We start from the raw sequence: 14,604 nt of genomic DNA on the forward strand, positions 1-14,604 counted from the left end.
GCATCTTGTGATGGTTCACCATCCTTAATGACAGCCTGACATCAGCTTCCAAGACAGAGGGTCATGGTATTCTCCCTTTCAAAGCGGGCACAGAAGGCGTTGAACTCATTGGGTAGTAAAACATCTCTGCCTTTCATGTTATTGGATTTCACTTTGTAGGAAGGAATGCCCTGTAAACCCCGCCAGAGTTAATGTGCATCCGATGTCACCTCCAACCTTGCTTGCAATTGTTTCTTCGCTCTTGAAAGAGCCCTCTGCAAGTCATACCTGGTTTTCTTGTACAATCCTGGGTCACCAGACATAAATGCCACAGATCTAGCCCTTGGCAGATGATGAACCTCCTGGTTCATCCACTACTTTTGGTTTTGGAATTTACAGTAAGCTTTCGTAGGCACACACTCACCACACATATTTCAATGAAGCCAGTAACAACTGTGGCATACTCATCTGGATTCAAAGATGATTCCCTGAATACAGTCCAGTCTACCGATTCAAAGCAGTCCATACTTTCTTCGTCCTCCCTACTGGTCCTGCAGTCTTCAGTCTCTGCCTACACTCAGGGAGTAGAAGTACAGCCAGGTGATCAGACTTTTGGAAGTGTGGGTATGGACTAGCATGGTAGGCATTCTTGAAGTGTGTTGTTTCCTCTGATAGTACAAGTGATTTGTTGAATGTAATTATTTAGTGATTTTCTTCCCAAGCTGGTTAAAATCCCCCAAAATGATGGTGAGGGTGTCAGAATGCATGTTGATCCCATTGCTCAGATCATCTACAGCCTATTTGATATCGGCCTGAGGTGGAATGTACACCACTGCCAAAATAATCACAGAAATCTCCTGCAGCTGGTAAAATGGAAAGCACTTTAATTGTGAGATATTCCAGGTCTGGTGAGCAGAATTAGGACAACACTGATACATTTGTGCACCAAGAGGAGTTGATCATGAGGCATACACCTCCACCTCTGCTTTTGAGAAACTCGATGGTCCTATCCTGACGGTGTATAGTGAACCCGTCAATATGAATATGAATCGCTGCAACTGGTACAGAAGGGTTTAACCAGGATTTTGTGAAACAAAAGATGCAAGCGGTCCTAGTCTCTCTGATACAGTACCCTAACTTTGAACACTTCGATTTTATTTGAAGTATGCCTCTCCATCTACCTTTTAAAAACTTGTATAAAGGGCCAATCATTCTGCTCTTTTTCCTAAACAGGAGTTAATGTTGCCCTGAAAATCATATTGTTGAAATATCTTGGAAAATGCCCTGCACAAAATCTCACTCCAGTGATAAATGACCTTGAGAATGATACCTGTATGGAGAAGTCACCAAGCATCTATTTATATCAATTTCACAAATCAAAATGAAGTAACAAGTACCTGCTTCTCCAGAATACGGCTGATTTCTCCTAGTGTTCTGTCAAGAGATGATACCTTGTTGTTTGCCCATGACCCACTATCCTGTCCTTGCTGCTGCTTCAGAAGATCTTTCACCAATCTCTGCAGTCTGCATGCAAAGAATAAAATGTCTGATTAAATTATACCCTTGGTTATCCAAGAAAAAAGAGAATTTATTAATGAAAATAAATGTTAATTTATCGTTCCTTTGTTAAAATGCTAGCAACGCGAAACAATGTCACATTTACTGTCTTAATAAAATAACATTATACAACTGAGTACTTTACCAGTTCAATTCACAAGGTAAACAATATAGCGTTAAATTAGAATTATGCATTTGATAGTCCATATAGCAATGGCAGAATTACTTGAAGCTTACATCAATTTGTCAAAAAGATCTATAGAATAAATAAGAAATATTTCATTCTACACCACCTCCATTCCAGAACCTCCAATATCAATCTGCTTGCATTGTAAAACACTGGCCTGCAATAAAGTGTAGACTTTTTCTCGTATCTCTAAAAGCCACATCCTAATGAAGACACACATTGAAATCCACTGCGCTTTCAATGCATTAGCATGGACTTTGGCGCTCTGAGAAAAATAATGAAAGGATGTCAAATCTGGCATAACATTCCTTGTACTCTTGTGTGCTTCTACCTACAGTAGGCAGTACAAAGCACTTAAGTACCACCAATGACTTCTCTAAAACAAGTTTAAATAACTTCATAGGATAGCAAACCAATATCAATGTCCTCTCCCCAGTCAACATCCTTAGCACTGAACCCCCAATTACACTCAGCTGGCTCCTTTGGGTAGGCCATTTGTTTTTCCAATTTTACATACATGGCATAGAATTCTAAAAAAAGATAACCCCTCAAGCTCCTACGTGGAAAGAAATTTACAGACGACAGAGGAAAAATAAAAGAAGGATATTCTCAAAGCCTCTTTGAACATCTGTAAGATCCACGCTCATTTATTCCTTGTCATGGCACCTCTACATGGAAGAGCAGTATTTGTGGGGCAATAACAACCTTCAGTCTATGTATAAGCAACACACAAGCCCAGCATAAAGGAGCATGCTACCTGCCCTCCTTCCTGATATGCAATACCTGACTCCATTGGAGCACAGTCTACAGATCCTATAGTGGTCTCATTACCCAACACAGAACTGATGCTGAGGGCCTGCCTAAGAAGGACATAAATACTCATTTTATTTCAGTTGTCAAGTCTGATATCAAGGCAACAGTTCCTTAGAAGTGCATAGTAGCCTGGATATCTTGCAGATTGCTCTGACAATCAGAAGTTGTATTTCAGAACCCAAGTAGGAATTCAAAAGTGACATGACAGAAATGCTACAATCCTCCCTGCCCCTTGGGATTGACGATGACTTGATACTGTGGGTTAAGGTAACTGATGGGACCACACATGCTGGAAGAACTCAAGCAGGTCAGGTACCTATGGAAAGGAATAAATAGTTGACATTTTGGGCTGAGACCCTTCATAAGAACTCAAATCAGTTGGAGTTAGGTTGACAATACCAAAGTTTTCATAGCCATTTTTCTTTCTCAGATGCCAGCTCACAAATTAATAAATCAATAGATAGGAATTTCATATCTCCTATGCTAAACCTCTGGGTTTAGTTCAATTACACCAAATGGTACACCTCTTAATGTCATTCCATATTCAAAATCTATGCAAATTTTTGGAATATGTCAAAGGTTTAAGGTGCATAGAAGGCTCTGAGCAGTTTGAAGAATCTGATGTTTTATCTACAATATAGACCATCTTACACTGTGGTAACGCATAAACATTTCAGTAATGTAGAAGGATGGCTCAGGCAACCTTCCAAGGGCTTTGATTTGTTTCCCAATCAGGAGATTTCCTGGAAGTAAATCAAGATGATGTGACCTTGAACACAGCCCCATTTTTCATCTCTGTATAATGACTAATAATGCAGCATTCATCTGCCATCTTTTTGGCTAAACACTTCTTACTCATTCCTACAGCTTGGATCCCTGTACAAGTAACTCCCAAAACTGCTGAAGTCAGTTTATGAGAGTGATAAGAAGATTCCTTTAGTATATACACAATGGAAAAATTGAGAGTTTTTGAACTAAATTAAATAGGGCAGGGCCCTGGTATATAAACTGTGGATGAATCCCAAGTGGTTACATGGAAAACATACCGGTAAATTAATGAAAATGTTCCTCAATTTACAAAGGGATATCTTCTGGGTAAACTAGGTGCGAGATGAAAATTTATTTTCCATTAGCTTTAATACAAGGATCCTGGTCACGTTCTAGAGTTTGGGAGTCGTGATCAAACAACCCAACACTAAAAATTACAGCAAAAAGTATTTTTTTACCAAATAATATTTAAAGTAAGATTAAAACAAAGCAAATGAAACATTTATGATTCATTGTTGACCCCTTTTCTTGTGGTAGAGTCTAAAACAAGAAGATGCTATCGAAAATTCAGACATTTAAGGACAGAACAGAGACTTCTTTTGAAAATTGAAACTCTTAACTTTCTCTTCCTCAAAGGTCATTGGAAGTAGAAGTTTTCTGACAATTTTGAAATGCCAGAGTAGGTTACAACGTGGAATTGAGGCTATAATCCGGTTAGCCATATTTTTAGTGAACAACAGAGCAGATTTTCACAAGTTTTACACCTGCTCTTAGTTCTTATCTCCATATACAGTGTATGAGGCAGTTGTAATCTAATTGCAGTCTCAATATACAAATTGTATTACAATTTCTAGTTAATGGTAACCTACCCCTACTTATTAGGGATCTGCTCAAAGATTCTACTCCCAATAACCTTTGAGGAAGATAGTCTCACAGAGAATATTCCCAAAAATATTCTTCATCTTACTTCTGTCATTAAATGTCTCATGGAAGTGAGGGAGGGCAAATGCAAATTTATCACCAGGGTTCACAATTGTATAAGGGAATCTGATGTTAATGGTAAATATTCTTCCTATGACTGTTCCTGATGATGATGAACAAGGATTAAGGGAAGTGTTCAAGGCCTTCCAAGTAACTCTCTTCTATTTCATCTCATAAAGCATGTCATCTCCCATCATAATCTGTTTGGATCGTTACCTCCGACACCTCTTGTGCTTTTTTGCATTTAGCTGGTGGAGGTGGTGCTATCAGTGCCATTTGATCTTTGTTGTTCAAGCTTGAACAGATCCTTATTTGTGAACTCTCATCTTGGAACTCCATTCACCCTGAGATACTTCTTCAAACCTAGCCTCATTTACCAACTTGACAATGGCAGGGAAATTTTGCAGGCTTGTAAATCCATGGAAATCATGTACAAATGCTGGCCTTAATTTCCTCAATACACCACGGATTACAAGAGGAATTCATTTACCGTCGGCCTTCCTTATGCGCAGATTCAACCAACCGCGGATTGGGAAAACCTGGAAGTTCTCTCTCCAGCACTCGTTGTTTGAGCATGTACAGACTATTTTTTCTTGTCATTATTCCCTAAACAATACAGTATAACAACTATTTACATAGCATTTACATTGTATTAGGTATTATAAGTAATCTAGAAATGACTTAAAAGTACAGGCAGTCCCTGGGTTATGAATGAGTTCCATTCCTGAGTCCGTCTTTAAGTCGGATTTGAAGTCAGAACAGGTACATCCAGTATTATTTAGCGTCAGTTAGTCAAATGTTTTTCTTAGTATAATTAGTATATATTTTACCTTTCTATGCATATAAAACACTTCAGAAACATACGTATTTCAATAATTAAACCGCTGCGTTGCTTAGTAATAATTGTAGCTTTCATTGGGGCAGGGCCTTTCACATGGTCCAGTCCGATTGTTGACCGACTGAAGCCTAATGCTTTTCCAATGACCGATGGCGTTTCACCTCTTTCCGATCGCTTTATTATTTCCACTTTATTTTCAATCGTGATCGTGATTATTTTCGTGAACAGAAACACTATGGATTCAGAGCTGCACCGTCGAGTCATAATGCCCACCGCACTGAACGTGTTAAATAAAGTCCAGGGTTCCGCTGGGTGCTAAAGAGCATTGCACTGAGCCAGGTTAAAAAAGGGGCTTGAGCATCCGCGTTTTTTGGTATCCGCAGGGGGTCTTGGAACCAATCCCCCGCGGATAAGGAGGGCTGACTGTATCGTATAATTATTTTTCCCAAATGTACCTCTCCCAAATTTCCTCAATAGTGGGTTTGGCACTGAAATGTGCTGCCGGTCATAAACCTTGAACATAGTGATGCCAACCTGGTATGATATACATGTTGTAAGAATGGTACCTACGGTAACACAGGTTGCAAGAATGAAGTAAGGCAGGCACCAAAACATTACTTTGATGTTGTCAGCATGCATCTTTAATATTAACTGGATGTCCAAGGGCAATGTCATTGACATGCAAGGTTCCATCATGTGGGATATATTTTGTACAAAATACTTCGATGAAGGGAGAGGAAAACATCATGATAGAATAGCAAACAAGTCAGGCAGCATTGATGGAGGGGAATAAATAATCAATATTTCAGGCCGAGACTCTTCATCAAGATCTTTTGTTAGGGTGCAACTCCATGAAAGATTGGCCTTTTCATATTCCTTCTGAATACTTAGTTTTTCTGAATGGTAGACTGAGAGAGGCTTAAACTGGGTCCACCAGGAGCAATGCCTTCAGGCCAAAGGATATACATTGAGTTGCTTTGAGATTTGCAGCATGTTTCTCATCAATTCAGTTGAGTGTGATTGTAGGCATCATCTTCTCATCCATGTTAAGCAGTAGGAGAGTGGTCACATTTATTAATGATTTGTTCCAGATCCTTTGGAAAATTTTCTGCTGCCATGGTATCTGCACTTGCTGCCTCCACCAGAGAAAACTTATATGCAGGTTTGCATGATTATTGAAACATTCAAACCAATCAAAGTTGGCTTTGAATGAATTAGGCATTTTGAAGATTCCTTGCCCCATCATATTCTTTCATCTCTTGCCATTACACTCTTATTATTTCCTTGGATCATCAGACTCGGGGGCATACTATTAATGTGGATCTTCTGAATTTTTTTTTGCTATTCTCCACAATATAGGATCATAACATGCAATGATTTTGCCAGGATAACATTCTTTTACAATCAATAGAGATCTATTTGCCATTCATTACTGAACACATACTGTATGAATAAACATGAAGATCATGAATTCCTCCATTGCTACACTACTCAATCCACTGTTTACGCTGTTTTAAAGTGTTCTGTGCAAATACTGTGTTTATACCAAGGACTGCCTACACCAAGTGGAGAGCATTACATACATTAAGTAGCTGTGGTACTCAATTTCAAAGCAACTTTATAAATATAGGGCAGTTGTCAGCCTAATGAATAGAGACACAAGAGACTACAGGCACTGGAATCCAGAGCAGCTCAAAAAGCTGGAGCAACTCAATGGGTCAAGCATCTATGTAGGGAAATAGATATTTCTGTTCAAGACCCCTCATCTGGACTGTAAGTTAAAGGGTATGTACCCATCCGGGGAGATAGGGGAGGAATTATCTTCCCTCTACACTTCAGTCCAGATGAAGTGTCTGAACCTGAAATGGCTATTGCCATTAGCAGAACACAAAAGCATCTCAAATAAGCAGCTAACTCTTCTTGGATGTGCTGAATTGACTGTATGATCACAGCTTTTCCCTGAGCCATGTCTTCATCTTCTTTTTAGTTTGGGGTTGAGAACACTTAGCCTATTTAACTAAGTCATTGAACATCTATCTATCAAATAGTAATTAGACTCTTTCAATTGATTCTTCTGACTGAGATGGGCTTCTCACAGGAATATACTTTGGAGACAAATATACACTTGGATAGTCTGAATTGGCACAATAATTCAGACTTTCAGGGCTGAATTTCAGGCACCTGGCATGAATTTCAAACTACTAATATAATACACTCAATTTGCCCATTACAATGTTAGGAAGTTTTATGTCGAAGGGCAGATAGCAGAATTCTGAAGGGTTGTCTGTTGAGGACAAAATGAACAGCACCACCCATTTATATCTTGACTTGATGGACTATGACTAAAAATTTACATACACTAAGACTTCCTAAAAGTATTTACCACAATGAAAGCTACACTTTCCTGATTGTAGAAGAGATAATCCACTAGAGGTGATCCTTCTGCCACCCCATATTATGAAGAATTTAGTGACCCTAGAAATTACCGTCATCAGGATTTTCTTGAATGTGAAGCTGTGTCATCTGCACATGCATCATGAAACATGAGCTGGAAAAAAAATGTCTATTTATTTACTTTCTTTTCCCACGTGAATTTTATTAAAATTTTTGTGTGATCTATGAATTCTGTAAGAAGAAATTTCTGTAACCTGATGGCTACACAAGGGATTGCCTACATTTAAAAAGTTACCCTTTTCTACAAATTTGTTTAACATTGGTCATTCCTTAATTGTAATGAAATCTTTCCCATCTCTTCCCTCTACATTGGAGAAACCAAACACATGTTGGATGACCAGAACACATGTTGAACCCACAAGGATAACTTTAACCTTCCGTTTCCATGTCACTTTAATTCACCGTTCCACCATCTCCTGCAATGTTTCAAAAATGCTGAACATATGAGGGGTATCGAAAGGGTAAAAGCATGCAGGCTTTTTCTCCTCAGGTTGGGTGAGACTAGAACTAGAGGTCATAGGTTTAGGGTGAAATGTGAAATTATTTAAGGCAAATCTGAGGGGATCTTTACTCAATGTGGTGCAAGTGTGGAGCAAGCTACCAGAAATGGTAGATGCAAGTCCAATTGTAACATTTAAGAGAAGTTTGGACATTGGTTTGGAGGGATATTATCCAGGTGGAAGTAGATGGAACTAGGAAGAAACAAGAAAAAATCTGCAGATGCTGGAAATTCAAGCAACATACACAAAATGCTGGAGGAACTCAGTAGGCCAGGCAGCATCTATGGAAAAGAGCACAGTAGACATTTCAAGCTGAGACCCTTCACTAGGCAGAACTAGGCAACTTTGGTCTTCATCCTGTCATGATAAGTTCCTTTGTTACCTCCACTCCTCCCCTCTACTTAAAACATGCTCACCTTCTCCCTTCCCATTTCAGTTTACATATCCTTGATCCAAAACTTAAACTTTCTCTGATGTCACACAATCTACTTTCCAGCATTCTCTGTTAATGCTTTGGACTTCCAGCATCTGCAGAATTCTGCCCCAATTTTTTTTCTTACCCTTGTACTTTCAAGAAAGATGGTGATGCTTCATGAATAATTATGTGACTGACAGTAAAAGTGTAGTAATCCTTCCTAACAGATTTTTGCATACATTTTCCTTTCTGTACTATCTCTTAAAGTTGATTGAACTATCACTGAAGACAAAATGATCGTTCAATCAAGCCAACACTTGGTAATCACCACTAAAACTGATTATACTTCAGTTTGAGTTCCACAATCAAGTATTAATTCTACCATGCTGCCAAATCTTTTTGCATTTGCTGGCATTTAGAGGATTCATGCCAATATCTGTTTTGCTCAATTGCTGACACATCTAATCAAGAGTCAAATTCTTGATGCTGAATACTTTATCTACTATGATACTTCACTGCAGCACTGAGAGTTCATTTTTGATAGCACTGTCCCATGAATGAGATATTAAACTAAGGTCATGCCTACCTAGTCTGAAGGATCAGGTTGCTGATACTGGCAAACATTTCTCTTCAGTAATCACAATCATCATCATCTGCTTGTGAGATCCTTCTGGATACTAAACTAGATACCTAGTTTGCCTTCATTGACATAGTAAGCACTGCAAACTATGTGTGGGAGTTTCTGTGGCATATTAAGTCTATGTATGGTGAGCTTTTCATACTTCATGGTTTTAATAAACCTTATTGCCAGAAGCTCTGCTAGCAGCTATTTCACTGAACAAAGCTTTCATCTGTCAAAAGTTTGCATAAACTATATTCATACTCATGACCCCAGCCAATAACAGAGTGTTGGGTGTCCCAATACAAACTCTCATATGGCTTCAAAAAGAAATGTTCTACAAGCTTCATCTTTTCCCCTCTAACCAGTACACAGAGAATGGAAAAGTAGCTGTATTACTTGAGAAAGTCGGCAATGGTAAAGCAGCCAATAATGCTACTCAACTACATTTCACATTAACATTCCAAGTTTTCACCAATTCGAGGCAAAAGAATAAAGCACATAATATGTATTACTTCTGAATTTGCATTGGAAATTCAATTGAAATACACATTATGTCATCTTTAGGACTCACTTTAATCGCTGAATTATGATATCTTCTGTCAGTGTTTCATTGTTGAAGTATGCTTTTGACTGAGACAGTGAGAAAAGAGAGCTCTTTGTACTCTTGTGCAAATGATAATAATAATCATGAGCTCCCCCTCAGGCTTTCATGTAAATCTTTTCTATTTTAAATGACAGCTACTGCCATCCCTATAACAGGAAAAAGAATATCATATGCACTGAGATTAAGACATAGTGGTTCTCCAACCTGATACCATTTTACATGAATATCTCAAACTACTTTCACAAGACAAATTTTGCATCACAAGACCTACCAAATTAAGCTAGTGAAATTACAGATGTAGATTAATGAATTCCTAACCCACTACCTGCAGAACAATTAGCACAACTCTAAGACTTCAATTGTAGGGAAGTAGCTTGAATCTATTATCATAGACAGGGTGACCAAGCATTTGGACAGAAATCACTTGATCAAAAGGGAGTGAAATTTGTGAAAAGAATAGTTGATCAACAGAGAGTAGAATTGTGAAAGAAAGTTTAATTCTGAGTATTTAACTGATTTTTTTTTGTTAATTTCATGGGCATACTGTCGCTGGGGACTTTAATCATTGCAACCTATGTACCGTGCTTCCAAGATTTTACCAAAATGTATCATGCACCACAAGGGGAAATAAAACCTTAGATCATGTCTACACAAATGTGGCTGACGCTTACAAAGCCACTACCCTCCCTCACCTGGGACAGTCCGACCATCTTTCATTGTTTCTGCTTCCCAAGTATAGCCCGGTCATTAAACGTGTGAAACCCATGATGAAGACTATTAAGATCTGTCTGGAGGCTACTGACTCTGCTCTTCAGCACTAATTCCAGCACACAGACTGGAGCACGTTTGCTGCCCATGCCACCACAGACTCTCAGATTAACATTGACTTATATACCAACTCTGTCCTTGAGCACATCAACAAGTGTGTAGATAGAGTGACATCACAAAAACAAACAAAAATTTTCCCCAACCAGAAACCATGGATGAACAGAGAGGTTCGCCTCCTGCTCAAAGCCAGAGATTCAGTCTTCAAGTCTGGAGACCAGGAGGCTTACAGCTCAGCCAGGGCCAACTTGAAGAGGGGAATCTCTAGGCTAAACACATATAGAAACAGAGAATCGAGGAGCATTTCAACTCCTCGGACCCCTGGCGCATGTGACATGGCATACAGGTTATTACAGACTTCAAACCACCTAGAATTGTGCTCCCTTCCAGCTCTGCTTCACTCCCTGACAAGCTCAATTACTTCTATACCATGAGAACAGGGAGGTCACCCTCAAAGCGGATCTCCCACCTGGTGAACTGCCTCTCTCACTTTCCACCTCCGATGTTTGCGCCACCTTGAGCAGGGTGAATATACGGAAGGCAGCTGGTCCAGATGGAATACCTGGCCGTGTGCTCAAGGTCTATGCAGGGCAGTTGGCCGGGGTCTTCACTGACATTTTCAATCTGTCCCTGGCCCAGGCAGTTGTCCCCACAAGCTTCAAGATCGCCACCACTGTGCCAGTGCGAAAGCATTCCACTGCCATGGATCTGAATGACTTCCTCCCAGTTGCACTCACCCCCATCACTACAAAGTGCTTTGAGAGATTGGTTCTATCAGATCCGAAATCCTGTCTGCCCACTACCATCAATTTGCCTATAGCACCAACAGGTCAACAGAGGAGGCTATCCCCATGGCACTTCACTCTACCCTGACCCACTTGGACAGCCCCAAATCTTACGTCAGAATGCTGTTCTTTGACTTTAGTTCGGCATTCAATTCTGTGACCCCCCTCCAAGCTGATCGCCAAACTTTGCCAGATTGGTATCAGCTCATCCCTCTGCAATTGGACCTTGGACTTTCTGACTAACAGACCCCAATCTGTTAAGTTAGACAACCACTCCTCTCCCATTCTTACCCTGAACACCGGCGCACTCAATGCTGTGCGCTGAGCCCTTTTCTGTACCCCCTTTTCACCTATGACTGCGTTCCTGTACATGGTTCTAACTCCATAATCAAGTTCGCAGATGACACCACGGTGATTGGCCTGATCAGAGGGGATGACGAGATGGCCTACAGGGACGAAGTCCAGCACCTGGCTGTGTGGTGTGCTGACAACAACCTGGCCCTTAACACCCAGAAGACCAAGGAGATCATTGTGGACTTCAGGCATGCTAAGAGCCACACTCACGTCCCCATCTACATCAATAGAGCTGTAGTGGAGTGTGTATCAAGCTTCAACTTCTTTGGTGTTCACATTTCTGAGGATCTCACCTGGTCCCTGAACTCCTCCATCCTGATCAAAAAGGCGTAACAGCGCCTTTATTTCCTGTGGAACATCAAGAACATCTGTCCCAGGATACTGATGGACTTTTACTACTGTACCACTGAGAGCATACTCACCAACTGCATCTCAGTGTGGTATGGCAATTGTCCCATATTGGACTGCAAAGCACTCCAGCGTGTGCTGAAAACAGCCCAGTAGATTATCGGCACTCAATTGCCCACCATTGAGAACATCTATCATAAACGCTGCCTGGGCAGGATTATCAAGGATGCATCTCACCCTAACCATGGACTTTTTACTCTCCTCCCATTCAGTAGGTGCTACAGGAGCCTCTGCTCCCACACCAGGAGCCACAGGAAGAGCTTCTTCCCTGAGGCTGTGACCCTGCTGAACCTCACATCACAGCGCTAAGCAGTATTGCACCCATATTGTACTGTCTCAGTACTTTTATATTTGTGTGCTGTAGCACTTATTTTTTATTCACAGTTATTTTGTAAATAACACTATTCTTTACATTTCTGGTTAGATGCTAACTGCATTTCATTTGGCTTTGTTTCTGTACTCTGCACAATGACAATAAAGTTGAATCTAATCTAATCTAATACTGGAGAGGGATATTTTGGTGTGGGATTGTGGATGACAGATACATTGAGATCTAGAAAGCATTTTGTAATACTAAGTAGAAAGAATTATTTTCAGCCGTGTCAGTGCATGCATTTATAGATAATTTTATTTTTTTTTATTTAGGGATACAGCACGATAACAGGCTCTTCCAGCACAATGAGCCCACATCACCCAATTACACCCATGTGACCAATTAAACTACTAATCTGAATTACTAATCCTACTAATACATATACTGTAATTGATATACTTATTTATCATTATTTTATTCTGTTTTTTTCCTTCTATATTACGTATTGCATTGGACTGCTGCTGCTAAGTTAACAAATTTCACATCACATGCCGGTGATAATAAACCTGGTTCTGATGTCTTTGGATTGTAGGAGGAAACCAGAGTACTGAAAACAAATGTTGTAAAGCATTAACCACCATGCTGCCCCATTTTCATAAGACAATGAAAATATGCAAATACTGGTCTTGCTGTTTTCCATCAGCCATTTAATTTACTATTAGCTGACAATCTGAAATACTTGCCATTTGAACCATAAATAGCAGATTTCACAGTGGTAGTGAAGTTTTTTTAAAAAAAAGTGCCAATGCTAGAAAAAGGATTAAACATGGAGATCAGGATGTGTCATATCACAATAAACATGCTTCAAGAAGAAGCCTTATGGTACCATGAAGCTTAAGGCAGCCAATTTATCTATTTGAACTGGAGAAGGTGGAATTCTGATCTCTGACCAACTACTTGCTGCATATGATAATAAACAGAAAGAATAAGAACCCTAAAACTTCTACATTTACAACACTCTTTTGCAAAACAAAATCATAGTAACCACAAGTTTGATGGTTAGTTCCATGCAGTTTCATTGCAATCTTCACTGAAAGTCTTGTAGTTCTATTTATGACATATTCAATGGTACAAAAACTTAATAATTTTGAATATGCTTCAATGCAGCTTAACAACGAAAATGCTTTAAAGATCACCCAGCTGACTGTAAATGGAAATTTATGTTCCTCCAATTGTTGATCTCACCACAGAAAGTTGTAAAAAAAATACATCATGGAAGGATACAACAGAAGTTCAACCAAGAAAATTAGAAACATCACCAGCCATTTAAGAAACATCAAGCAGATTACAGTCTGGTATAGAGAGTTTGGTCAAGTGCAGGTAGATGGAACTAGGCAAAAGACCAACTGACATGGCCTAGAAGGAAAAAAAAGGGCCTGTTTCTGTGCTGTAGTGCTCTGTGATTCTATTTCTGATGACCAACACTCATTGAAAGGAACAGGACAACATGAACTTGGGTTGCATTTTGAATAATTAATAGGTTATATGAATCTTTAATCAAACATTCATGTGCTCATCAGATTTATCTTCCTAATGACTATCATGTCAATTGATGTACAAACTTTGTCTCTACACATTGCTGATAATAATACAGTAATTGCACAACAAATTAAACATAATGAAATGGTACTAAACCAGAGCCAATATAACCTCCTTTTTATCCACAATTGAAATTGATGATTCATGCTGACAGTTATAAGTATTGCTAACTCTCTTCTATCTCACTGAGACTACCAGTGCCCATCAATATGTGCAGGTAGTGCTCTTCAACTGGGAAAAAGACATCAGAGCAGAGCTCTATTGTATCCTTAACCCTGCATTTCCTAGTAGCTGGCAACAATAAGGAGCAGGAACCCCTAATGGAACTATCCTCCTTCCCTCCCTAGGACATACAGCAAAATATAGTTTTCCTCATCGCATCATGAGCTGAAGCAGTGTAATTCACAGCTAGAAGGTAACTAGACACCTCCCTCAACAGATGCTTGAGAACAACTCCATCTAGTACAATTATTCACAAGGATCTCAATGCATCATAATTGTATCATACCATTTCCCCACCCACCTCATTTAAGCATTAAGTTTTGAAGACATTAAGGGAGAAGTTCGTCCAAAGCAGACCCTAAGTGTTTGACAGTGTGGAA

The 14,604-nt window shown here is 39.5% G+C and overlaps 1 protein-coding gene across 5 annotated transcripts in view; it reads right to left on the bottom strand.

Moving 5' to 3' along the window:
- Positions 1 to 14,604, bottom strand: part of scaper (S-phase cyclin A-associated protein in the ER) — a 327,794-nt gene that overhangs the window by 162,565 nt on the left and 150,625 nt on the right. For all 5 annotated transcript variants that reach the window (XM_073025528.1, XM_073025526.1, XM_073025530.1 and 2 more), the window contains exon 22: positions 1,377 to 1,503. In XM_073025528.1, the coding sequence (XP_072881629.1) occupies positions 1,377 to 1,503 (127 nt within the window). The remainder of the gene's footprint in view (positions 1 to 1,376; positions 1,504 to 14,604) is intronic.

Source organism: Hemitrygon akajei, chromosome 21 (genome assembly GCF_048418815.1).
Source record: "Hemitrygon akajei chromosome 21, sHemAka1.3, whole genome shotgun sequence".
Classification (NCBI taxonomy): domain Eukaryota; kingdom Metazoa; phylum Chordata; class Chondrichthyes; order Myliobatiformes; family Dasyatidae; genus Hemitrygon; species Hemitrygon akajei.